Genomic DNA, 26,869 nt, shown 5'->3' with positions numbered 1-26,869 from the left:
TGTGAGAGACAAAGCCCTTGGGGCAGCAATTCTAGTCTCCCATTCTGGTAAGGTGAATCTCCCCACAGTAGAACACGCATAGTTCCTTGGCCACTGGGACTCTGTGTAGGAAGAGCCTGGAGGGGATGAGGGAAGGCTGGGGGTGAGCCTCAGTCCCAAGCCTTGGCTCTCACCCTTATTGCTCCTGGCTCTGAATCTCTGTTTTTCAATTCTGTCACTAGAAGAGGGCTGCTCCCTCCTCTGAGAGGGTGTCAAGTGGACAACACAGGCTTTAGGGAAAGTAGGCAGAGTCCAAAAGAAAAAAGAAGAGGCCCACTGTGGGAGGGGCTCACAGGGGATCTCAGTCTGTGGGCTTCTCCCCAGCCAGCACAAGAGGGGGTCCAGCACTAGGGCCTCAGTGTCATCATGATGCTAAAATTCCTTTATGGCTGCTAATTAGAGCTAAGTAGGGCTGGTTACTCCACCCCAATTCCCAAAGCCTGACACACAGCTACTTCCCTCCTATGGCAGATCAAAGACCACCGGGCCATCCTTTAAGATGTATCTGAAATCTCCATCTCCAGGAAGACCCCTAGACTTAAATTTCCTGAAAGCAGCAGCCCTTGCCCTTCCCAATCCTACACATGTTGGGCTTGGGAGGAACCTTGGAGAACATCCACTCATCTTATATATGAAGAAATCAAGGCCAGAGAGGGGAAGCATGGAAGTGGCAAACCTGGGACTAAGTCCCAGTCTATTTGACTGCCTACCATTTCTCTCATGTAATTCCCATGATTCTGAACATGCTTGGTTCCAAATGTGCCTGTGTACTTTTAGTCTGTGTGACATCAACATTAATCTGCTTAAGTTGCATTTTTGGTGGAGTTAGTTCACACTCCTTTGGGTCCTTAAGTATGCTCAGGTCTGCCTGTCTATCATTCCTGGTGTGTTCTTGTGTGTCTGAGTTGTGAGAAGTGTGTGCCTAAGGGCAATTGAGTAACTGGGTTTATCATGGGTCTGTAGGATGCTGCATGCCTATATATGTGTCTCTTTTTACCTTGAAGGATGTGTGTCCATCTGCGGTTGTCCTTTTTGTGTCCATGTACTTGTTTGATGCCTAAGAGTAATTGTGATCCTGTGTGTGTTTGTGCATATGTATGGGTCTATGGGCTGCTACATGTGTCTTTTCATGTTGAAAGTTGTACGTCTGCTGACTATCGTGGGTCCATTTGGATGTGGGTTTGTACACAGTGAAGGCTGTGGGTCTAATTGTAACTGTGCCCGTGTGGAATGCATGTTTAAAGGCTGAAGGCAATCTGTCTTTGCCTTTTATCCCCGGGTTATGAGAAAAATGTGTGTAGCCATGTGACCAGAGCAAGAATGTGTTTGTCTCTCGGCCAATCTCCGTCCTCACCCAGGGCCTGGGGTCACGGTTACTTTCCAGGATGCCTCGGCACTGATTCCCAGGGGGGCGGGACCTGCAGGGCCCCGCCTCCAGCCATCAGGGATAGGCGTGTCTCTCTACCCTGGGCAGTAGCGGCCGGGTGTGTGGGTGTGAGGGTGTGGGAGTATGGGTGGGTGGTGGGCGGGGTCTAGCCCGCATCACCAGCCACCCTCACTCCTCCCGCCCCCCCCCCAACAGCCGACTCCAGCCTGCTCATTGGCCCTGTCTGCAGTGACGTCGTGGGGATCGCAGACAGAACCCTCAGCGCCCGGCGCACGGGAGGTATTGTCCGTCACTGGGGCTTTGTTACGTCGTCGCCTCCTCACCTGGCTGCGGGCGCGTCCTGGCAGCTGCAGCCCGGAGCTGGGTGCCAGCTGCTGCGGCCGCCGCCTCCGCCATGGTGTCCCCGGTCACTGTGGTGAGTGTGTGAGCGAGCGAGCCAGTGTCCGGCGCGGCCAGAGCCCACCGGCCTGGGGACTGGGCTGCGGGAGGCCAAGCAGCCGGGGGCCGAGGAAGGGCAGGGATCCCGCGGCGGCCGCGTCCCCAGGCGGGAGTCGGCGCTGTCACGGTCCGCCGCATCCCAAATCTCTGCGCCCCTCCTCCGCGCGCCCGCCGCCGGTCGGAGGGAGGGAGGAAAACAGTGGGCACGTGACTCGGAAGCGTGACTTTGTTGATCGCTGTGTGTCTGGGGCGGGTTGGCTGGATCGCTGCCTGGGAGAGGAAGGGGACGGCAGCCGGCCGCAGGCTTCTGCGTGGGCAGACCACAGCGAGGCGTGGGAGAGGGCGGGGGAGAGAAGGGTGACTGGGACCTCCCGGGAATCCTGTTCCAAATTTGTTTCCTCCCCTTCCTCATCTTATGGAGAAGTCTGGGGAGGTGCAGGGCACGCCTCTGAGTCTAAACAGCCTTGATAACGCGCTGGAGGAAAAGAGGTCGTTCTCTATTGACACCCCTTGTTCAGACTTTCTCACCTGAACCTTTGTCTCTCCCCCGCCCCCCTCCTCCTCCTAGTGCTGGGTTCTCTATGACTATCAAAACCTCCCCAGCTGCTACTGCTGTTTCTCCTTCTAGGAAATATGGGGCTGGGGGAGGGGTGTGGAGTAGATGCTTCCAAGGGCTGGCAGGTGGAGGCTGGGGAGATCGGGGGACTGTGAGGATAAGCTGTCTCCTCCTCTGCCCATGTCCCTGCCCTGACCAGCCTGCATGGGGGAATCTCCATAGGAAGGAACTTAGTCATCTCTTCTCACTGCTCTCACCCCTGGCAGAGCCAGGGCAGGCTTAGACCCTGGACCCACCATCTGCCTCTTCCCAGCCTCCTTCATCACAGCCTGTTCAGTCCCAGGTAACCAGGGACTGGAGGTCTGAGAGTCAGAGTGTGTGCCCAGAGCCCTGTGCTGGGCGGCTCACCCAGCCAGAGGCCTATCACTTTGGGCAGAGCATGAGTATACCGGAAACCTCAGCTGCTCTGAATCACTCTCAGAGCCCCAGTACCAGAGGCCCAAGAAAAGGAGCTTCAGGGGATCACAGATTCAGAATATCTGCAGCAGCCCCCTGGTGCCTGCATGGCCTTGGACACGACCTTTCTTTAGCTGCCCTCCCCCCTAATCTGGCTGAGACCAAGTCAGCTGCTCTAACTTCCCCCTCTCAGTTCCTCATCTCCTCCCAGCCTGACTGCTGGCTTCTGATCAAAAGCTGGGAAGAGAACCTCTCCCTCCCCTTCCTGCCTCTCTTTCTGATGTGCCTTGAGTTGCTGTTGTTCTCTGGGAAATGAGGCTGACTTGACACCCTCTCCAACCCCCCAATTCCTGAGATTGCTGGTATTTCAGGGACAGTTTTCTTGCTCCTAACTCATGGGTCCATTTCTCTAGGCAGCATCCCTGTCTCCTCTCCTTGCCCTTGATGGGACCTTGAGGCTGGGGCAGCTGGAGTGGAGGCTGAGTTTGCAGACTGGCCAGGGAGAGAGCCTGTGGGGGCTGAGATGGTTGACGGTGCCCACCCTCACACATTCCTGGCGCTCACCTGGTGTCGCTGGGCCTGTGTCCTGGCCCTACTGCTGAGGATCACGAGTTGGCCAGTTGTGGCGTCTCTGTGATTTCCTGCTGACTCCACTCTATTCCAGACAGCTGGGGGCTGATGCTGGCAGAGAGAGGCTAAAGGGGCTTTGGGGAAGGAGAGGGAGGGGGCAGAAAGGGAGAAGCATTGGGCTGCAGGACGGGACACTATTGCAAAGTCTGTTTTCTGCGCAGTGAGTGACTATTCTGGTCCTGCCCCAGGGCCAAGAATGGATGCAACTAGCAGGGACAGTGGAGCCCTTTCTCTTCCAAATCAATTAAGCCTCAGGGTAATGATGGGCTTGTTCAGACTCTGCTGGCTGCTTGGGGCAGGCCAAACTGGGTTTCTGTGTGTCAATCCTCTCTGCTTGGGAGGTGGGCCTGTCTTTGGGGTGGATGCCTGGGCTGAGGGTGCTGGCTCTGAGCCCCGCTTTGGGCTTCTGAGCTCCCACGCTCTGAGTGCTGCCCTTGTCCTATGTCCTCCAGGTGAAGAGTGAGGGACCCAAGCTGGTGCCCTTCTTCAAAGCCACTTGTGTGTATTTTGTGCTCTGGCTGCCCTTGTCCAGCCCATCGTGGGTCAGCGCCCTCATCAAGTGTCTGCCCATCTTCTGCCTCTGGCTCTTCCTTCTGGCCCACGGCCTAGGATTCCTGCTGGCCCACCCCAGTGCCACCCGCATCTTTGTGGGGCTCGTCTTCTCTGCTCTAGGTGATGCCTTCCTCATCTGGCAGGACCAGGGCTACTTTGTGCACGGTCAGTCATCACAGTAACTACCTGGGTGGAATCCTGGGGTTGGGGGCTAGAGGACCCTGGGGGGCCAAGGATTTGGGAAAGGGAGGATTTTTTGTTTTTGTTTTCTTTTTTAACAAGAATATGGGGAATTTGAGGGGTTCTGTGGCCAAAGACTGTTGGAGCCCCTGTTGGAGGATGACCCTGCCGGTGATATGGTGATCAGTTCTGGAGTGCCACAGGAGAGTTGGGGAGGGTATCTTTGCCTTCATGGATTTCTTCCCACCCCTGTTACTCTCAAAAGAAAGCTCCTGGGTTATCCCAAGCACTCTACTCCTACCCCCACCTCCTGTTACTCATTATTCACCTGAGCTTGGCTTCAACATCCCATCATCCCCTCTCACTTTTAGGTCTGCTGATGTTTGCTGTGACCCACATGTTCTATGCCTCGGCCTTTGGCATGCGGCCATTGGCTCTTCGGACAGGTCTGGTGATGGCAGTACTGTCGGGCCTGTGCTATGCCCTCCTCTACCCATGCCTCACAGGTGCCTTCACCTACCTGGTGGGGGTCTATATGGCCCTTATCAGCTTCATGGGCTGGCGGGCTGTGGCAGGGCTACAGCTGGTTGGGACTGCCTGGCGCTGGACTGAGCTGGCAGCGGGCAGCGGTGCACTGCTGTTTATTGTCTCAGACCTGACCATCGCCCTCAACAAGTTCTGCTTTCCTGTGCCCTACTCGCGGGCCCTCATCATGTCCACCTACTACACCGCCCAGATGCTCATCGCCCTGTCAGCTGTCGAGAGCCGGGAGCCAGTGGAAGACTACAGACCGAGCAAGGCCAAATGAGGGGCCAGGTTCTGGTCACCCCTCTCTTCTCCTGGTGCTGGGGTCCAGAACCTGGGAACTTCCAAGAGCTGGATCAGGATGGCTGCAGTACCAGCCTGGGGCAGCAGGTACCACCTGTGAAATGCACAAGTTTGAGGGGATAAGCAGCAAAAAGATCTTTCTAGCAAAGCTAGTGGTCCAGGACAATGCTGAGAACTAAAAAGAGCCAGCTTGATGCTCCTTGCTGGAGCCAGAAGACAATGTCTCCCCACCTCTACCCCATCCAGACTGTCAGAGCCCCTCCGGAGGGCCATGGTGCTCATCCTCTTAACCTCCCCTACTTCTACTAGATGGAAGAGTCTAACTCACCCACTTCCAGTCTTTCTGATTTGCACAGAGTTGAGGGAGGAGGGGAAGAGTCTGTGCTGAGATGACCCACGTCCAGGGCTTGAAGCCCCTTTCACAGGCCCCTAGTTGGGAAGATTGGATGGGGTGGAGTCTCCCTTTCCCACATCTATCCTTGTTACTTGAACAATCTTAATCTCTAAGTGTTGGGTGGGAAGGTGAAGGGGTGTCTATCCAGGTAGGCAAGATTGGGGACTCCTTTGGCCTGGGAGTTTAGGGTACCAAGGATTCAAGTTGGTCCCATCTCTCAAAGGCCATCCCAGAACTCAGGCCCCACACCACCACCCTCAGATCCTATCCCCAGGGCTAGGGTGAACCACGCCAAAGGAAGGGGCCAGCCTGTGTGTGCGTCTGTATGCGAGTCTTGTGTGTGTCGTCTGTCTCCCAGCCTATCTATGTCTTACTCTGCCAGCTGTCTCTGACCTGCTGTGTGTCAAAGTCTTTAAGGGAGAGGGCCTCAGGGAGCTGCTGAGGGGTTGCTGAGCTTGGCTCAGAGAGCTGGGACGCCCCCCACATACACACCCACTCTCAGGTCTTTCCTCCTTGCCCCTCCTGCACTGGGAGTGAGAGGAGGGGGCTCCAGTGACACTCTAGGGTCATAAGACCCGAGGCACATTCAATGCAAGGGGAGCAAGGATGGGACAACTCCATCCGATTGCTCGTGTGAAAAAAAATAAAAAATACCCAAGGGCCACTGGCTGCTCTGCTTGTCTGCCTGTGTGGCACGTGCCTGTCTTGGAGAGGTGGGGGTGTGGGGCATGGCGCCAGGGGCCCTGGATGTCCTCACAGCCTGGGTCACAGTCCTGGCCGGTGCATCTTGGCGCCAGGCTGGCTCCCTGGCTCTGTTGACACTGTGCTGGTTGGAGCTTGTCTCCCTTCCTGGTCACGTGTGTGGGTGAGGATGTAGATCAAGAGGATGGGGGATGGCTAGTATTTTCCACCGTCCAAACTTGTCCTTGATGCACTCCCCTGTGCACAGGTGCCCAGCACCTTTGGTGACTCCTAGTTACCCAGTGTCCTCTACTGCTACCCAAGTCCTCCCCTCCCCACCCCAGACCTGGCAGCTGCTCCAAAATGATCCAGATTCCCTTCAAGCATCTCCTTTCTTCCTGGACTCTGGGCTCAGTTGAACAGCTGGGAGGAATGAGATTAGATTGTCTGGTTCATACTCTAGATGTGAAGCCCTGGCAGAATAACGTGTCACCCCACTCCAGGGGCATTTGCATCTTAATGGGCAGCGTCCTGACCCAGAAGTAAAAAGGGAAGCCTTGGGTGGTGGTGAATAGGCCATCAGTAGAGGGGCTGTACAGTTGTGGGGATGTGATAAAGAGACTCAAGCCCCATATGGGTGTTGAATGAATCAGTGATTTTCAAACTAGGGTTTTTACAGAGATCCCTGCTAGTGGGAGCTAGCAAAAGAATAAAGTAGAGGAGGGAGGCTCAAAGACCCCCTATCCTTGTTTCAAGTCCAGTAGCTTCTTAAGATTTTTTTTTTTTTTAAAGGAAGGGTTTTCTGCTGCAAAACATAAGTTTGAAAGCTGGCGAGCAGGATGACCAATCCCTTCTAGCTTTCAGATGCTCTAATTCTCAAATAGTGGGAACCCCAGACACTAAAGAGGCAAGGTCCTGATCCCTTCCAACCCCTGAACTCTGAAGACACACCTACCTGGAGTGAAGAAATGGGAAGGGCAGGATGGGGAGAAAGATGCAGACTTTGCCCACTATGCCCGGAGGGAGGGCAGGGCGCAGTGTGGCTGTGGAGGAGGGGAGGGCAAGGCGAGGCCCAGTCAGAAGGGGACTGGTCGTTCCCCACGTGGGTGGGTTTGGACCGAGCTCTCAGGGGTCGCGGTTCTATGTATCCTATGCCCAAGTCTAACTCCTTGGTCCCTGCTGCACACCATGGTTAGGAACAGGCACAGGCGCACTCACTCAGTTTATTGTCCCGTGCCTTCACTGAATGTTTACGTTGACAAGCACCACAGAGGGAACCGGGTCTGTCTCACTGGGACCACACACAGAGGATGGGCCAAGAAGCCCCACCCACATCACAGCATCCTCCTGATGCCTGGGCTGGGCTGGAGCTCACATAAGGTACTTTGATTTCTTCTGCAGACTCGCAGTGACGGAGGCTCGAATTGCCTTGTCATCTTTGTCTGAAAGAGCAAAGCAAGTATTTGTTAGTGTGAATGATGCTGGGGTAAGGGAAACTCCAAATTGCTGGACTTGCAGTCGCTATGCAGAAACCAGGGGCTGGACCCTGCCCAGGATCCTCGGTCCTTGCCAGCCCCAGTCTCCCAAGGTCAGCTGAGTGTGTGGGGCCAAGAGCTGCCAGTTATTCGGCATTTCGTATTTGCCACGCATTGTGCCAGGCACTTCTGTGCACTATCTCATTTAATCCTCATAACAGCCCTAAGCAGTACATGGGAAAACAAGCTCAGAGTGGCTTGCCAAGGTCACGTGGCTGGTGAGTGTTGGAGCCAGGGCCCTGTGCCCATGTGCTTACAACCAGAATTAAGTTGTCAGGGATCTCTCTAGCTGTGGAATGAGAGCTGGATGTCTCCCACAGGGGCTTCCCTGGCCTAGTTCTGTTACACAGTTCAGCAGGCACTGTAGAGGCGTCATCTCAATGCCAGACACTTAGCTAAGTACTTGAGAGACAGAGCAACAGGACCAGGTCCTTTCCCCAGAGAAAGGCATCTATAACAGGATGAAAAAAAAAGGCATCTGTAACCATGGAAACCATGGACACCAATAGTGTGCCATGGAGACTTCAGAGAGTGGCAGAGGATGAGGCTGGAGAGGTAGATGGTCGGGGGGTGGGGTGGGGTGCCTTGTTGATTGTGATTTTATCTAAAGGATCATAGGAAAGCTAGGAGGGAGTTTAAACAAAGAGGAGCAAAACAGGTCATCTTTGCATTTAGACAGTTCATGCAACTAGCTGTTTAGCTGTGAAGACAGTAGAGTGTGTAGGAAGAAATAGAACATTTCCCCTATATGTGCACCCATGAGCAGAAACATAGCACACATATGTGCAGAGGGAGGGCCTCCCTCCACTAGGTTCCCTTCAGTGCCTCCCATCTATCCTTATCCCAGACCAGCAGTCTTCAATTTTGGTTGCACATCAGAACCACTTGCAAAATTTGTAAACATAAAGATTCCTTCCAGAACCCTGCCAGGGAGACTGTGATCAGTAAGTCTGGTTTAGGCCTGATCACTGGCGTCTTTTTCAAATGCAAGTCTAGGCCCACCAAGGGTTGCAAACTACAGACTACTGAGGGACTGCAAACTCCCAAGTCTGCAGGGGCCAGGCACATAACAAATGACATCGAGAAGATGGGACAGTGGTACGAACTATGGCCAGTTGGAGAATGTTTACACCACCCCATGTCAGATTAAATAAAAGCCTGCACCAGCCATAGGAAAAGAGTCGATCAACGGCTCAGGAGGCCGCCATTTTGCGCTTCCGCCCCACACGGGACACACAACCCTCACCGTAGACGGTGAGCGTGCAGCCGCTGCGGTCCTTGCCCAGCTCGTTCTCCACCAGTACGCTGTACTCCCCGCTGTCCTTGAGTGTGCAGGTGGGGATGACGATGGTGCACACGCCGCTGGTGGAGTTGTACCAGAACTTGGAGTTGGCCGTGATGTTGACGTCGCCCTTGTAGAGGGTCACGGTGGGCCGTGGGTTCCCAAGGAAGGCGCAGGTCATGGTGCAGTCCTGGCCGCGCAGCACGGTGTGCGGCTTGAGCGGGGTCAGGAAGCGCGGCGCGTGGCGCCAGTCTTTCTGCTGGTACGGCTTCAGCTTGGCGCTCTGGTCCTCGACTGCGCGGACGGGACACGAAGGGCGGTGAGCTCACCCCAAGGCCCCCATCCATCGCGCGCCGGCTTAGAGCTCCTAAGACGCCCCGGAGACCCAGCGCACGGAACCCCGAGGACCTGGGTTAGAGTCCCACGCGCTATCAACTCTGGGGCCCCGACTTTATACTGGTTCCTAAGGTTCCCCTTCCGCCAACCTCCCACCCCCATGGGTTCCAAGACCTAAACCAGGTCCGCGGGGTTTTACGCTTTTCCAGACCCGGGCGTCCTAGACTTCTTTCCAGCCGCCAGCCTCCGGACCCGAGCTGTTATCTGGCTTTTAACTCCCCATCCAAGCTTTCCCCAACGCCCTCCCAGCCTCCGCGGTCTCCGCTCTCTTCAATTCAGGCCCTCATTTCAAGTTTCCCGCAGCTATCCTTACCCTTAATCCCCTCCCTCCAGGGTTTCTGGATGTCATCCCCGCTCCTTGGACCCTCCCTGAGTCCTCAGTCAGGACCTCAGTCAGCCTCTCGGCTCAGACTGCCTCTCAGCTCCACATCCCCTCCTCACCCTCCGGCCCCCCACTGTCATCCCCGCCCCCAAGGGGACCTCCCCACCTCCGCGTTAGTCCCACCCCTCAGTGTACCCCGAAGGAATCTCCTCCCCTAGGCTTCCAGACCTCTGCTTTTCTCCCCAGGGTCCCTGATGTTAATTAACCCTTTCACCTCAGTGCTCCTCAGATTTTACCTCAAATCTCGGGTACCCCTTGCAACCCTTATTTCATCCTCGCCATCAGGGATCCCAGATGTTACCTGAACCCCCAAGTCCCCAGACTCACTCTTGTCCTTGTTGACGAGCCAGGTATCCCTGGAGTCCAGCGGGTCGCTGTCACCGATTTCGTTCCGGGCCAGTACTCGGAAGTAGTACTTCCTGGCGGGGAGTAGCCCGGTCACCATGTACTTGTTGCTGAAGACGTGCTCGGCCACAGTGAACCAGGTGGCGGTGCTGGCATCCCGCTTCACGATGACGTAGTGGGCCTCGCTGTCCTCCTGCACGTCGGGGCTGTGGTTCCAGGTCAGAGTCACCGTGTTGGGGACCTCCTCGAACAGCTGCAGGTTTGTGGGTGGCTGCGGAAAATCTGGAAGGGTCCGAAGGTCCGTCAGCCACCCTGGGGGGGCTGAAGTATCGTGCCCCCACCCCCGCTACCTGTCAAGCCCTAAGAAGGATGGGATGGGGCACCTTACCTTCTTCTAACTCTCAGGCAGCTGGGGGTCTTGGAGTCAGAAAGAACTATTTATGAAGTGTAGCTCTGCCATTTACTAGCCCTGTGAACTTTGGCAAGTTCCTTATCTTTTCTGAGACCCATTTCCTCATTTGCAAAATGAGGCTAAAAATAACTATCATGGAAATGTTGCGTAAAGTGCCTGGCAGGTAGGATCTGTTCAATAAAAGTTCACCCCTTCATCTCTTGAGGGTTTAGGGCTTTATTATAAAGCTTCCAGCTGTCTCTAAGAGGTCACCCAATTTGGGGGAGCTGTTATGATTTTAATGGAGAGAGGTACAAAATGCATCAATGCAAAAGAATGTTTCACATACTCTTTGGCATAGTGATTAATGTAAATTTAATAATACACAATGTGTTAAACCTCAAAACCTACAAAGTTTCCTGCAACCTAAGATAATGAAAAGGCTCTTTCCAAAGTTTTTACCCACCCCCTTTATTATTAAAATTCTAAATATCTGGGGGGACTGAAAAATAATAGAAGGCTCATTTCAGCTGTGGTTCAAGAATTCTAATGAAGCTGTATGGCAATGACACTGTGGGACTGTGAAGTTTCCCCCAAAAGTCTTTCTCGGTGACCACATCACAAATTTTAAAAGTATTTCCAATAACATATAGGCAAATTACCCCAAGTTTTAATGGACTCCTCTCCATCTGTCCCTCCTGCCTCTTACCCATTCTCTGCTCTCTCTATGCTCACAGACCCTACTCTGCATATGCCCCAAAGCTCTCCAGATATGACTGAGACTGAAACAAGGGCTGGGTCCTAGTTCAATGCCTCTGGGCCTTCAAGACACTGAGAAAAAGTGAAAACAACCCTCCACATTAAGGCAAAGGCTGATAAAGTCTTGCTCTGTGGTGCCAAAGAAGCCTTGACTACCTTAAGGCATGACTTTACAGTGGTAGGGACTCAAGCAGCACAAGGGAGCATGTGCAGCGATGCCTTCCCAGGCCTCTACCTGTTGTCATACCTGCCACACACACGTGGATGTCATGGTATGCCTCTCCAAACTCATTCTGGAGCAAGATGCGGTACACCCCTGAGTCGGAGCGCTTGGTGCTGCTGATGAGGAACTGGGAGTGGTTTTTGCTCTTGGTGATGGCTTCCCTGCCCTTGGTGGGCATGCCGCCCTTCAGCCAGATCACGCTGGGTGGTGGTGAGCCCTGGGTGGTGACAGGAGATGGCACCAGGGGTCACCTGGGTGGTATTTGGGGGCAGGCCCTATCCCACTGTCCAGGAGTCTCCTGCCAGGCTCTGAGGCCAGGGGTCTGATGAGGGGCAGAGGCAGAGACTATGATACTGTAGCAGCCAACTTGGTTAAGCGGTGGGCGTCTGGGGGCCAGGTAGGACTCACAGAGAAGGCGGCATGGATGCAGAGGGCTGTCCCAGCGCGAACCACCATGTGACTTTTCAGCTGGGCACTGAGGTCAAACTTGGGAGCAGCTGAGATGGAGGAGACAGAGATGGGCGCATGGAACACTCTTTCCAGAAGACTTAGCTTTAAGCCTCCCCTCCAAACCTCCTCTCCTTCATGCTCTCACTACAGGCCATACAGACATCTAGCAACCCTGCAGTGCTGTGAAGCATTTATTTATTTTTTCTCATCTGTCTCCCTCTATTATTATATAAGACTCTTTAGGGCAGGTCCTGTGTCATATTTTTTTCTATATCCCTAACACCTCCCTTGGCACACAGTAGATACTATTCGGCACACAATGAGTGGGGTTTTTGGTTTTCGTTTTGTTTGTTTGTTTTTGGTAGGGAAGCCCCTGGGGTTATCCCTAGCTCTGTCCAGGCACAAGCATGGACGACTTTTTCTTGATCACAGCATCGCCCAGTTTTCTCCTGTGGGATGAGGTCCCAGAGAGAAAGGTGTGGGGCTAGGATGCTGGGGCCTACCCCAGCCCTGCCTGCATCCCTCACCTGGTGGTGGCACGGACCCCCTCGTCCAGCTCCACAAGCTCCCCACACCCAGCCTCGTTCACAGCCCGGATTCGGAAGAAGTATTTCTGCCTCTCGGTGAGGCCTCCTACTGTGTAGCAGGTGCCCGAGATGGGGATCTTTGTGCACTTGGACCACTCCTTGGTGTCTTCAGCCCGCATCTCAAGGATGTAGCCAGAGGGTGGGTCTCCCTCGGCAGGCTCCAGCCAGGCCAGGGAGATGCTGAAGTTGGAGGAATCCGACACTTGCAGGCCCTGCACCAGGCCCGGGGGTTCTGCGTGACACAGACAACTAGTCAGCCCCCAGATTCTTCTCCACTCAACTCTATGCCCAATTCCCGCACTCAATACCCCTGAAACCTAACTTTCAACACCTCTACCTTCAACACTCACAGTTAAAACGCTCAATACCCAGCCTTTCACCTTCAACAACCTCTAAATTTAATTCTCTCAGTCTCAATACTTTCACCCTTGAAGTCAAAACCCTCCAAATTCAATATACACTATACACTCAACCCCTCTGTATTCAAAACTCCAGCCTTTAACTCAGCCCTCTGCACCACGCCCATTCATGTGTGATATCCCCATCTCACCACCTAAGCTCAGCACCCACCCAACCATTTACCCAACACCCCTGCTCAATCCTCAAACATGCTTCTACTACCTCACCTAACCAGACATACTCAACATTTGATAAAAACTTTTTTCCACCCACCTCCTCGCTGTCCCTGACTCTCAATCTTTATTTGCTGGCTTTCTCTTGTGTGTGAACCTTGTCCCTCTATCGGGCTGGCAGCTCCCAGAGAGTGGGGACTGTGTGATCTCCTCCTGTTAGACTTTCCCAGGAAGAAATCCTCTTTCTACCTCAAACGGCTAATTCCACTATGTGTTGCGGCCTGGCAGCACAATACTCACTGACAGGGTCCTTGGCTACCACTGAGCTGGAGGGCATACTAGGCTGTCCGGGGCCTGCCTTATTCACAGCTACAACTCGGAATTCATATTCTGTGTCCTCCAGGAGACCATCCACAGTGTACTTGGTGCCTGAAATGGGAATTTGAGGGGTAATGAGGCCAGGGGTGGTCCACGTGGTAGGAGACCATAGAGTGAGTGGATGTGGAAGAGGGGGTCATGAGATGCTATTAAAACCCACAAAGGAGTTGGAGGAGGGAGTATGTTTGGAGCAGCAGGGGTACCTGGGTCCACCAACAAAGTCTCCCTTGGTCCCTCCTGGGCCTTTGTCCCTCGACCTCACCCTGGATGGGGTCCTTGTTGACTGGCACCCACAGGTTACTGCCTTTCTTCCTCCGCTCCACAATGTAGCTGAGCACTGGGGCTCTCCCATCTTGGGTGGGGGCATTCCATCTGATGGGCACAGCCTCTTTGGTCACGTCAGTCACTTGGGGCTGGGAGGCAAGACCAGGGAGCTCTGTGGGAGACAGAGAGAGGGCAGAGGTTAGGAGGGGGTGCATGTAGACAGTTGCCCACCCCATGCTGAGCTCTGGTCCCTTCCTTAAAAAAACTTAAGCCAATGATTAACTCTGGTTGCACATTAATATCATGTGGGGAGTAAAAAAACCCCAAAAATCCCCACCAACAACTAGTGTCTGGGTCCTGTGTCCTGATATTCTAATTCAGTTGCCCTAGGGTGGAGACCAGGAATCAGCATTTTTTTAGAGACCTCAAGTGATTCTAATGTGTAGCCAAGATAGAGAACCGCCAACTTGAATTTTCCAACCTGTGGCATCCCCAGTGGCACAGTTTTTAATGTACTGTCTTGACACACAGAAACATGGAGATCAGTTGGGAGGAGTGTAGCAAGTAATTAACTAGTGATCATAATTAAAATGCCAATGTTGTCAAGGGTTTTCTTTGGAAAAAAAATTAGAGTGGATTCAAGGCTACCCCTAAAGTAACATTACTCTCCCTTGGATATGGGATGATTTCTGGAATGGAGAAACAAGTGGAGTTATCTCCCTGGAATCGTGCACAGTTCTGGATATACACACGGGAGTGTGTTGTGCATGTGATCTGACTGGAAAAAGTTGACAATTCCCATCCAAAACGATCTTCTGCTCTTACTCTAGAATCCATCTGTCTCGTGGGGCAGCTAGAGATGACCTTGCGGAATCTCCCACAGACCAGCACTCCTCACCAGCTGAACGTCCCCACGGTGGCCCCTGAGGTCCCCATTGAGCACGGGGCTATCTCACTGACCAATAGGATTTCCTGCAAACACTTCCTCTGCCTCCAGCGGGTCGCTCACTCCTTCCGAATTGACGGCCAGGATACGAAACTGGTAGGCTTTCCCCTCTTCCACCTTGTTGGTGGAGAATTTGGTGACTTTGCCGTCCACCTCACCAATCTTAATCCAGGACTTCTTGCCGACTGTCTTCCATTCCACTATGAACTGTGTTATAGGCCGCCCGCCGTTGTCCTTCGGGGCCTTCCACTTCATGTGCACACAATTACCCGAGAGCTCCAGGAACTCCACCCGGCCTTGGGGAGGCTTGGGATGGTCTAAGGACAGAAGATAGCATCAGAATGTGTCTTTGGAGCAAAGGACCAGAAGGGCTTCATCCCACTGGTTGGAGGTCCACCAGACTGAGACATAGCTAGATTCTGAGCTTTGCAGATCCCTTGTCCTTCCCTCTGTCACTGTTTTCCTAAGACTTGCCCAAATAGCTTGATCCCTGCCCCCCCAAGATTCCTGTCTGCCTAGGAATGAGTGAACTGGAGACCTGAGGGACCCCCGCCTCAGCTAACTCCCACTTACCTCTTCCAGACAAGGTCTCCCCTCCTCTCAGCTTCCAGAACTCCAGGACTTTCTTTTATTACAGTTTATTTTATAATTACATGTCTGCCGGGTTTTATCCCTTTTGGGTTGAGGGACTGCTGGGGATAATTCATCCCTGTGTCCCCAGTACTGAGAACACAGAGGAGGTGCTCAGTCATGCTGCCGAACTGAATTGAAACCCAATCCATCCAAACCCACAGCTTGATGGAGATGCAGGTGGAGGAGGTGATGCTGGTGTGTGTATGTGTGTGTGTGTGTGTGTGTGTATGTGTGTTGCATGTTGAATATGAGTTCACTAAGGCCAGCTTCTCATCTCTTTCCTTAACTTTATGTTCAGACCCATCCCAAATACCATTTCCACCCCCATTCCATCTTTCTCTCCAATTTCATTCTATCCTCAACCCTATCTTACCTCCCCTCACTCCATTTCACTTCCAACTCCAATATTCTTCCCAATGAACCTCACTTTCATCCTAAATTCCACCTCTCTTTTACCTCATTTCCACCTTACTTCCAACCACGTCCTCATCTCCAAGTCAGTTACAATACTTCAGCAACATCTGAAGGTCAACTACGTGCTGTGCACTCTGCTATAGTCTTTAAATTCACTTGAAATAGGCACTTATAAAACCACCCTGTCGCAGATGAGAAGCTGAGGCTCAGGAAAGTTAATGGACTTGCCCAAGGCCACCTAGTTAGGAAGTTAGGAAATGGGCTTCTTCTGGCTGCAAAGCCAGCACTTCATTCCCATTCTCAACCCGAACTCCAACTCTCTCCTCAGCCTGCGTGGGGCCCCCAGCCCAGCCAAGCCAGGGTCCTGGCCTCACCCAGCACGCTGAGGTGCAGAGTGGCTGTGGCGGAGCCATGGTCATTCTTGAGCTTGAGCATAATGATGCCGCTGTCCTCCCGCGCGCAGTTTGAAATGGTGAGCAGCGCCTGGTCTTCCCCTCGCTCCATGGACACGCGTTCCTCTTCCGTCACCTCCATGCCGTCCTTGTACCACATCACTTTGGGCAGCGGCTTTGCCCGGAAGGGCACCTTGATGTTCGCGGTGTGGCCCGCCTTCACGGTCACCGGGTGCGCGGCCAGTGCCTCCAGGACCGATGGGTCGATGGTTGGAAGATCAGCAGGGAGGGGCGGCAGGGAAGGCTCGAAGAGCAGGGATGCGGGAGGAGCCGAGGGGTGGAGGAGGAGCCCATGCGGGATGGGGGAGGAGCTAGGAGTAGGTGGGCGGGCCAGGCGTGGTCTAGCTTTGTCCATAGTGGTCAGCGACCTTACCTGCAATAAATACCGAGGCTTCGCTCTCTGCACCCTTGGCCCTGAATGTGTACTTGCCCTCGTGCTCTGGCCCCATATTGGGAAAGATGAGCTTGTGTACCGCACCCTGCTTCACGATCTGCACGCCGGTCAAGTCCGTGATCTGCGGGGCGAGGGCCGGTCATGAGTGCGAGTGTATGCCCGGTCGACCCCTTCGTCCTTCATTCCCTTTCCTGGCCCCTGCCTCGGACCTCCTCTTCATCCTTCAGCCACACGCCATCCACCTTTTCGTCGTTCAGCACTACGCACAGCTCAGCCGGGCTCCCGGTGGCCGCGTGCACGTCAGACATCCCGCTCTTCACGGTGGCCAGCCGCTCTCGAGAGCAAGGGGGCAGGGGTGGGTTAGGGTATCGGGGTGGAAGGGACTTACGGGAAAAGGGCTGGTGGCGTCTATCAAAATCATTTATGATGAGCAAGATGTTTGGCAATGGGCAAGTGAGTAATGGTCAGTGGGGGCATTAGAGCAGGTAGGTGGGGGGCGGTTGGGGAAAAGTCAGTGGCATTGGGAAATGGCAACTGGGAATTCTAGGAGATGGCTAATGGGGGGCTGATCATCGGAGGATGGTCAGTGGGGACTTAGGATGCTCAGGTGAAGAAGGGGACTAGATGGTGGGATGCAGGTGGTTAGTGGAGTTGAGATATTTAGCTGGTTATGCTGGTCTGTGGGATGCCCAAAGTTTATTGGGAGTTGAGGGTGGTCAGGGTCAGTGAGGAGTGGTCAGGGATAGTGAGTAGGGGCTGGTCAGGGTCTAGGGGTGTGGGATGACCAGGTTTGCTGGGGATGGTCAGAGTCTGGAAGTAAAGGATGGATGAAGTCAAGGGATTTTGGATAGAGTTCAAAAGATGAGGGATGGTCAGGGTCTAGGAGGTAGAGACGGTCAGAATTTGGGATATGGGGGTGGTCAGAGTGGGGAGGTAGAATTAGATCATGGTCTGGAGGAGGATTGAAGTCAGTCAGGGGACTGATGGGTGTCCACAGTAGGAAACTGTTAGGGCTGGGGGGTTGGTCAGTGGGGACTGACAGGGTGGGTGTATACCTTCCACAGTGACTACAGCAGTACTGCAGTATTCCGTGGGGTCCCCATCCTGCATGGCCACCACAGTGTACTCGCCACCGTCACTGAGCTGTGCATCCTCGATGACCAGCTCCGCTCACTTGCCCTCATGGTTCATGCTGTATTTGGAGCTACGCTCCAGCAGCTGTCCGTCCTTCTTCCAACGCAGGGTCACATTCTTGGATGTCAGCTCACACTCAAGGCATGCACAGCTCCTCTCTTTCACATGCACATTCTTGAGGGTGCTCACAAACTTTATAGGGATGCCTATGGACAGACAAACAGACACTTGGTCCTGCTCCCAACCTCCTTTTCTGCAGCTAGATGCTGCCCTGCTCCTCTTTTTGACCCTAGAAACCACAGGGCCTTGTGACATGAAGTGTGTACCCGACTCACAGAGGTACCCGGCAGGGAGGGTCCCAGCTCTGCCTCTTACTTGCTAGCTGACTAGCAAGTGCTAGTGCATTCACTCCCTAAGTCTCATTTTCCTCATATGTAAAACGGGACAACAGCTTTTACCTCCTCACAGCACTGCAGGCAATATCTCTAATGTCCTCTTGGAGCTCCAGCCATAATTGCATTGTCTCTCTGGTGTCTGGCCCTTTACACATGCTATTCCCTCTCCTGAGAATGTCCTCTTCTCTTGCCCCTTCTCTGAAAACTGAACTCCTTTTTGTTTTACTTGGTAAAGCTTTGCCATCATCTCATCACATCCTTTTTGACATTGCCAGGGGGTACCTCTTCTCTGGGTTCTCACAGCCTCCATGTCTCCCTCAGTCACAGCAATGATTGTTCCATGTCACTTGTGTCAAGAGTGGTTCACATGTACGACCCACCATCATGTGCAACTCTCCAAACTAGGTATGATATAAGAATGTAAGTAGTCAAGAGTGATGTGCTGTAATATATGATATTAGAGCCATAAAGGCTAATAATTTCTTGGCCCATGATCTCCCAGCTGATAGTAAGATCCTAGAGTGTCTTGACTCCTTGCTTAAGAACTTTTGTTCTAATTCCATTTCCACACCTGCTTCTCCCACTAGACTAGGAATTAGCAGAGAGAACTCTCTATCTTTCTAGTAGCCATCAAAGGGCCTTGCAAGGAGGAGATGGACAGATACATGGATGGATGGATGGATGGATGGATGAATGAATGCTCACATGGAAGTTGCTGTGGCATGAAGCCCACCCCTCAAGCTCTGGCCCAAACACTCTCGGTCAATAGTGATCTGGGCCTTCTGAACCAGGTCCCCCACCTCGGCAGAGAACTCGCCATTGTCACTGAGTCTGGCATCCTTAATCTTAAGCGTGTGGGTCAAACCATCCTCAGACACAGTGATTTCATACTTTTCATCCCTCTTCAGCTCCTTTCCATTGAACTTCCACACAAAGTTGGGCACTTTCTTGGAGAGGCGGATCTCAAATACAGCTGTCTGGCGCTCCGTCACCTTCATTGGCTTCATCTCTCCCAAGAAATTCAGAGGCTCATCTGCAGCAAACAGTAGGAGGGGCATTCATTGGGCTGTATCCCTGGTCCCTCCTGAGGGGTAGGATGGTGAAGCGGGGGGCATAAAGACTTAGGTGTCATTGGCCTCCTGTAGCCCACAGTTGGGGGAAGCATCCTTCTTTCGTTCTGCTTGTGAATCCTAGAGTCTCCTCCCATGATGTTCATATGGTCTCCTCCCCAGTAATGTTAACAGCAATTTTAGAAAGAATATTTCTCTATGTGATTTTAGATATGTGCCAGGCACTATTCTAGCCATTTTGTACATATTAAAGCATTCAGTTCTCACACAGGTAGACTCTACCATTATTTCCCATTTTACAGATGGGAAAACTGAGGCAAAGAGAAGTTAAATCACTTGCCCCAAATACACAGCTCATAAGTGACAGAAGCTGGGATTTGAACTCCAGTAGTTCAACTCCAGAAGCTGTACTCTTAATCACTATGGTACACTGCCTCACAGCACTTTATCTCATAGTCCTCTCCCTTATACCCCATGTCTCTCTCCTCCATTAACTCCCATCCCCATGCAATCTGTGCACAGCCCCATGGTCCTTCCTCCCATGTCCCCATGGACCCCATCCTTGGATATTCCTCTGCCCGGACCCTGACTGTGTCCTCCTTGTGCTGCCTGGTGCCCACACTCTTACCCAGCACTGTGAGCTTTGCACTTATCCGCTTGTTGCCCACGGACAGGCTGTAGGTGCCCGCATCGTTCATGTTCATGTTGGTAATAACCAGCATGTACTTGGTGCCCATCTGCTTCACGTCATACTTGCCCAGGGAGTACTGGATCCTCAGTGGCTCATTATCCTGCCTCAAGGAATAGGTAGAAAAGCTGATGAAGGGGTTTAGGAGGAGATTTCTAGAGGTCTCCATTCCCCAAAGCCAGCCTGAGCTGGAAGGTGACATATCTACCTCTCTAAGATCCTCAAACACATTCAGAGGCCCCTAAGATCTCTCTAGCCTCATCATCTGGCTCGGTGGGATCCAGGGTCTCTGCCTCTCCCGAGGCCCGAACTCTTAATATGCATGAGTTCACTAGATACTTTCTCTTAGAGGCCCATCTTCAGTGACCTGCAGGACTATCTAATCCAGCCTTTTCAGATGGGTAGACTGAGGTATAGAGAAAGGGAAGTAACTGTCTCAAATCAAACAGCAAACTGGTGGAACATCTAAGAATAAAGCCCAGCTCTCATCCAGTTTCAACCATACCAGATAGCATTCTTTTGATGGGATGGAGGAGAGGACAGGGCTTATGGGTAATGAGAGGGTCTTGGAAGGAAAGGGGTGCAGAGAAAAAATGAAATTCCAGGGTGGGCCCTTCCTAGGTGTTCTCCCCACCTTGATCCATGTCATTTTGACATTGGGGTCCTTCAGCTCCATTATGCAGTCAAAGACCACCGTGGTATCCACCTTGGTCTCTCTGTCTTCCAGGGGCTTCAGAATCTGGATGGTCTGAGAGATTGTGGTAACAAAAAGGCAGGTGTCAGAGGCATCTGGAATCTGGAATCTGCCCAGACTGTGTCTCCAGTGCTGGAGGAGACCCCCGAACGTCTGGGGAGAAATGACTAGGCTAATTAGATAACTGTGCTCCCCGCCACCCCCCCTACAATGAACAACTTGAAGATTTAGGGGGAAATGGGTACGATAAGGGAAGAGAAAGGAACCACCATTTGTGGAATAGTCACCAGGTACCTGGGCCCATTACATAGGCCTTCTAATTCCAGTGTAGATGCTTAACAGTCATGAGTTGTTGAGTGAATGAATGAGAACAACAACACAAAAACAAATGAAAAAGGAAAGTATAATTTTCATTTTGCAGATGAAGAAACAGGTTCAGAGAGACCCCCAAGTTCACTCAGTTAATAAGGCAGTAGAACTGGACTTTGAACCCAGGTCTGTCTGACTCCAAAGTCCATGCAAATACATTAGGGAGCGGTGAAGAGAAAAGAGGTAGAAGGAGGGTGACCTGAGTTCCTTGCCTGCCCCTGCAGTAGAGAATGCCCTTGAGTATGCATGTGCATGGTGGGGAGACCTTGCCACCGGGAGTCACACAGGCACTAGCACTTCTGGTAAGGCCCAGCCCCTGGCCTGCAGCTCCCTGCTCCCTGATGGGCACTGACCTCTACCTCCACTTTCTTCATCCCTTTGAGCTTCTTGAGAAGCCCCCGGAAGTCCGTGAAACCATACTCCATGCAGACCTTCTCAAAGTCCTTCTTGGGCACCTTGGACAAAATCTCCAGCATCTCTTTCTCATCCGTCACCTTCTTCTGCTTCTTCTTGGGAGGAGGGGGTCCCCTGGAAGGAAGTGGGTGCCAAGCTTGGACTTAGTGCCTTTCTCTGAAGACAGAGGGAGCCTCTCCCAACCATGAGATTCTCCTCCCTACTCCATGGATTCTTGGAGGCTGGGCCATTAACTCAGGGGGCTGTTGAAAGGCCTTCCAGAAGCTCTAGCCAGGAGGGTGGGGGGACCACACCCTGGGCACAGGAGCCTCCCAGCCTCACCTCTTCTTCAACATCTTTTTGAAATCCAATTTTTCTTGACCTGAGGACAGAAAGAGGGACAGGGTCAGACAGAGGGAGTTTGGTCCCTAAGAGGAAAGGCCAGGAGAACGGGGCTGGCTCACCCTCGGTCACAAGCAAGGACACGGTGTAGATGGCGTCAGCGTGGTCATTGCTTGCAGTGCACTTGTAGTTGTCAGAGTCATCCGAGGTCAGTGGCTCCAGCTGGATCGGAGTCAGGCCATTAGTAGGGGAGGTGGGGAGGGAACCACAGGGAGACTCTCTGTGAGATGGGAAAGGAGGGTGTTTCTTTTGGGCTGGGGGAGGAGCTGAGTGTTGGATGTATGTGTGGAGGATTGAGCAGCCTCTGTGATTGGGAGGTGCCAGGTAGCAGTCAGTGTGTGTGTGTCTGTTTGAAGCCTGATTCTGCATTGGATTCTCCCCCTTGGCTGTGAGCTCCTAGATGACAGGGACTTCCTCTGATTTGCAACATTATCTGCAGTTTCTGGCACTGGGCTGAGTACGCCTTTATTTAACACGGATTTACTACTCTGTACCAGGTATTGGCCTGAGCCCCTGAGGAAATGGGGGTGAACAAGGCTGCCCTGGCGCCTGTAGAAAGGCACTTAGGTACCAGTGGGTTCCTGGAAAGTGCTTGCCGAATGAATGAGCTTGTGTAGGGAGTGGCCAGTAGGGGGGGCTCTGGGGCAGCTTGTGTGTGCTGTAGGGGCTAAGGGTCCTAGAATGCGCCTTCGGGAGGAGAAGGAAGCAACTTGCGTCTGTGGGGAGAAGGGAGGCTCTTTGACTTTCACAGTGGGAAGTCCGGGCAGGACGAGGAACAGGAGTAATTATAGGCCTAGGTCTCCCAGGGACCCATCCCTCCCTCTCCTCAAAGGGTCTGGAGCCAGAGGCTGCATGCAGAAGATAGCTAGACCTTAGGATGATTGGCCCTTGGCATTGCTCTTCTGGAAGGTTCCCCTGAAGAGCCCAGGAACCCTCACCCTCACCTACACTCTAGGACCAGCCCCTCCCTCCGTGCCGGTCCCGCTCCAGCTCAGCCTGGCTCCGCCCACCGTGGTCTTAGCCCCTTCTAGCCACACCCATAGCTTTGGTTTCACGTTCCTTTTGGGCTCACTCACCTTCTGGAACCTCTCTTTCTCTTCCATTTGGTCTTGCCCCCTCCTTGTTCTGGCATTGTCCTAGCTCTGCCTTACCCCGCCCCTAATTTTGGTCCCCTGCTCACTCTGGCAACGCCCCAGCTCCTGACACGGTTTCTCTTATCCTGCCCCTCCTCTAGGGCAATGACAGCCCGTTTTCCCATCTCCCAGTTCTTGGGTCTCCATTGTGGATCTCTTGTTTGCGACAGGACCTGCAGCCCATGCCAGGGGTCCCCGCCTCCGACCTTATGGGTAACTGGACCTCGCACCTTCAGCACGTGCTCCTTGTTAACGCTGTCGTAGAATGTCTTGGCGGACTCCTTGATGGGGGCGCCGCTCTCTCTCTTCCAGGAGATGTTGGGTTTGGAGTTCCCCTGCACCCGGACTCGGAACATGGCTTTATCCCCTGCAGTGGGCACAGGACCTATTTTTTGCCTCTTAGCCTCCAAGCTGCACCTTCTACCTGCTCCCAGCCCTGGGCAGGGCAGGGACCCTCGGCCCGACCCAGCCAGTGATTGTGTATTGAGAGGACAGTGGTGGTGGTGGTGGCGGCTGGGGCACTGGGGAGGAAAGGGAAGCACCCAGGGGCCTGAGGAGACGCGGGGAGGGACGCACCCTCGGGCGCGGTGACCGGCTGAGGCTTATCCACGAACTCCGGGATGCTCTCGCCAGCAGGGATGTTGGAACTCCGGGTCACCAAGCTGAAGAACTCTGTGGTGCTGGAGGACTTCCTCGTCACGACTTCCTCTGTGGCGGCAGGCGAGAGGTCAGAATGGGTTACAGGCGGAGCTTAGCCTGGGATTGGAGGGCTGACCTTTTCTTGAGGGGACGGTGGAGCATTTTAGGTCAGCGGGGGGCAGGACCAGCACTGGCCGAGAAACAAGGACCTTAGAGTCGGTGGGTCATTGTGTTATGGCAAATTTCAACCACTAGGGGAGCCAACGCCTCATCCACCCCTCTGGTCAATCTTTATTGGGTCAAAGCCTTGAGTTCTACTTTTTTCTCTTTTAGAAGGAAACTTGTCTGTAGGATTTTATGGGTCTCTTGGGCTTCTCTTCTGGAAGTTCTGGTCCCCCAGTAGCATTAAATAGTGACCAGAGTTCTAAAGGCTGCACCTGGTCTACACATGTTTTTTTATTTGACCTTTACAATGTTTAAACAAAAAATAGCCCTACATCTAAAAACTGAGAGATTTCACATAAAAATGCAGATTTCTGGATCCTCAGCACTGGACTCACATTCCCATATGGTAACAGTCAGTGGGAGGGAGGTGAAGAGTGACTGTCCCTTTAGATGGACTACATCCTGTCCAGTTCACCTCAGTCTTTTTTCTGCATTTATGTTCCCTGCCTGGACACTATCGGCCAGTGGTTTTCAACGCTGGCTGCACATAAGAACCCCCGGAGATCTTTAAAAAAAAAACAAAAAAAACCCCCACCAGATTTAACCGTCTGAGGTGAGACTCACATATCGCCGTTTTTTTTCACTCCCCTCTCCCCCCACTCCTACACTAAGATGACTCTGGTGCACAGTCAGGGCTGAGAATCGCTACTATAGTCAGTTGAGTTTGCAACTTCTGGTCTTGAGTCCCGGCTGTTCCACTTGCTCTGCCTCACTGGCCAGGAGGAATTGGTGTAAAGCGTTTATCTGGTCTTCACCTCTGTGCACAGAGGACTCTGAAGGAGGGGGCAACGACTGGGAGGACAGGAGTTCAATATCCTGGTCCCTGGCCATCTTTTAATCACTTTCCTCTAGAGACATGACTAAAACAGTCTGTTCTGCTCTGAGACCATTTCTCAGCTTTCCCTTGGATCTGCCCTCCCCCAAGTCTGGTCCCCAAGGGCTGAGTGCCTGGAAGCTCAAGTCACTTGTTTATGTGTTCGTCTTCTCTCCACTGGCAGCTCCAGGTCTTCTCTTTCTTAAGTGAGGCAGGGCCAGCATTCTTATTCATAGGTAGATAAGGTTGCTACCTCCCTAACTTCCTCCATGCCTGAAATTCTACCATCAGAGATGGTATTTGCCTATGGCTCTGATCTTAAGCAATTGAGAGTTCATCAATCACTCACACACATCCATGTGACTGATTTTTCCTAAGCTTTTTTTCTGGAGGTTGGATCTGTGGGTGAGCATCTGGCTGGCTAAGCTTTATCAAAGCACAGATTAGAAACACAGGTTGGGAAGGGTTGCTGGTGGTATCTTGGGCTCTTGAGGGGCCCAGCAGTCGCAAAGACTGGAGGAAGAAAGGCTGCCCCTACCTGATTACTGACCCCCTCCTCCAGCCATCCCACTCTACTTGCCTCCCACGATCTTGGTTGTCTGGGAGAAGGTCTGCATGTGGGTGGTGGAACTGGAGAACTCCATGGACACGTGCTCCTGAAGCATCTCCTTGTGGTGAATGGTCGTCATGGTGACAGCAGGCGTGGGCACTCACCTAGGAGGACCAGGGAGAGGATGAGGCCATGAAGGACAAGGAAGGGAGCAGGTGGGAGACTCAGAGATGTTCTTATGTGTGTGTGTTGGGGGGGGGGAAGGGATGGGACAGGTGGACACAGGGGGAAATGGCTGTGCACAGGAGAGGGTGAGGAGAGGTTGGGCAGCAAGCCTCTTCTCCCTGGCCTCTCTTCTCTTCCCTTAGTGTCTCCCTTTCCCTGGCTGGCTACAAGGACCAATGGGCCTGTCCCCCACTGGCTAGCGCCAAACTATTCCAAGTACTTGGAGGGGGAGGAGGTAGGATTTAGACTTACCCAGCACACCCAGTAAGGCCCAGAGGGAGTTGAGGATAACTACTGATAGCTACATGGAACTAGGGGGGCACTGCTGGAGGTTTTATCAGGAGGGAATGAAGTCAGACCTGAGAAGGAACTTCCTGACTAAGCCACACAGGAGCAGGCCTTGAAAGGAAACTGCGGATCTTCTTGCTGGGCCCTGGGGAGCCCTGGCATTGGGGGAATGCTGAGACAGATGACAAAGCATTGCTACAGCTCTGCTTTCGTTTGCGACATGGTAAAGACAGAGATTGAGTTTTTATTTCTTATAATTTTTTTTTGAATTGGTAGTTCAATCATATAGTTAAAAAGTAAAACAATATAAACATCTATATGAAGAGGCTCCCTCCGGCTCCCAAGCCCCTCCATCTCCCAGCCCTCCCCAGCAGGTAACCACTTGTGGTCTCTGGGCTCCTTCTGGAGCTGCTTCATGCAAATAGGAATACGTTTTTGTCTCTAACCTTTTTTAACACGTAAGGTAGCCTATTATACACGCTATTCAGCCCTCTTTTCACTTTCTACATCTTGGAGATCTTTCCATCCCAGTTCATAAAGTTTCCCCATCCTTGTTAACGGCTACACAGTATTCCAACGAATGGGTATACATACCATCTTTTATTTAACCAGAGTGGCGGTTTTTAAACCTCTATTTTGTTTGTGAGAAACTGATGTCAGAGAAATAACCTGTCCAAGGTCACCCGGACTAGAATCCTGGCCTCTTGACTCCCAGTCCAGTGTCCTTCCAGGGGACCCCAAAGCCTTCTTCCAAATTAGGTTTGGGGCTAAAGTTAACCCCCTCATCCCATGATATCTCTCTGCCTGGCCTGCTTCTCCCTCCAGGTTCTGAGACCACTCCCCTGTCCCAGCTCCTGCTGTCCCCCTCTGCGCTCAGAAGTTAGCAGATCCTGCCCCTTTCCTGAGGAAAGATGCAAGCCTTACCTTCGTGTCACCAATCCCTTCTAACCCTCGAATGCTGTGTCCACCCGCAGCTTTGGAGGTGCAGCTGGTGCCTGGGCTGTAGACTGACCAGTCTCCTTCTTCCTTTCCCCCAGCAATGGGGCCACCAGGAGTCACTGGTTCCTTAAGTATCTGCCCCCCTGGGGGCGATCCCTTACTCAGGCTCTGCAGCTGTCCCAGCGAGCTGGCACACTGCTTTGGGGGATGGGGGGGACTGAGGCCAGGGCTGGAGGAAACGTGGGGCATGGGGTAGGCGGTGGCTGAGGGTGGTGGTCCCAGGGTACTTTTTCTGGTCCCTTGTGCAGAGCTTTTGGTTCTCACTGCTGCCAGGTGGGACCTTCTGAGCTGAAGGGGGGGGTGGGGG

At 53.0% G+C, this 26,869-nt stretch overlaps 2 protein-coding genes across 2 annotated transcripts; one reads left to right on the top strand and one right to left on the bottom strand.

The window, feature by feature from the left end:
* Positions 1-1,643: 1,643 nt before the first annotated feature.
* Positions 1,644-7,085, top strand: TMEM86A (transmembrane protein 86A). Its single transcript, XM_007174827.3, has 3 exons — positions 1,644-1,841; positions 3,959-4,223; positions 4,610-7,085. Exons 1-3 carry the CDS (start codon positions 1,821-1,823, stop codon positions 5,044-5,046), a joined length of 723 nt encoding a protein of 240 aa, XP_007174889.1. The 5' UTR covers positions 1,644-1,820; the 3' UTR covers positions 5,047-7,085.
* Positions 7,086-7,512: 427 nt separating this feature from the next.
* On the bottom strand, positions 7,513-25,189 carry IGSF22 (immunoglobulin superfamily member 22). The gene is given in 23 exon segments (XM_007174828.2): positions 7,513-7,583; positions 8,923-9,252; positions 10,064-10,363; positions 11,479-11,671; positions 11,863-11,951; positions 12,432-12,442; positions 12,444-12,723; positions 13,364-13,492; positions 13,704-13,877; positions 14,666-14,968; positions 16,073-16,374; positions 16,529-16,665; positions 16,754-16,878; positions 17,600-17,884; positions 18,828-19,106; positions 19,772-19,934; positions 20,466-20,579; positions 21,248-21,422; positions 21,630-21,669; positions 21,752-21,851; positions 23,053-23,189; positions 23,399-23,530; positions 25,081-25,189. Coding segments are annotated over 23 exon segments (3,978 nt in total).
* Positions 25,190-26,869: the final 1,680 nt, after the last annotated feature.

The sequence above is a fragment of the Balaenoptera acutorostrata genome, chromosome 9 (assembly GCF_949987535.1).
Source record: "Balaenoptera acutorostrata chromosome 9, mBalAcu1.1, whole genome shotgun sequence".
NCBI lineage: Eukaryota > Metazoa > Chordata > Mammalia > Artiodactyla > Balaenopteridae > Balaenoptera > Balaenoptera acutorostrata.
Note: the sequence above shows the minus strand (reverse complement) of the source record. Positions and strands in the feature narration are given on the sequence as shown.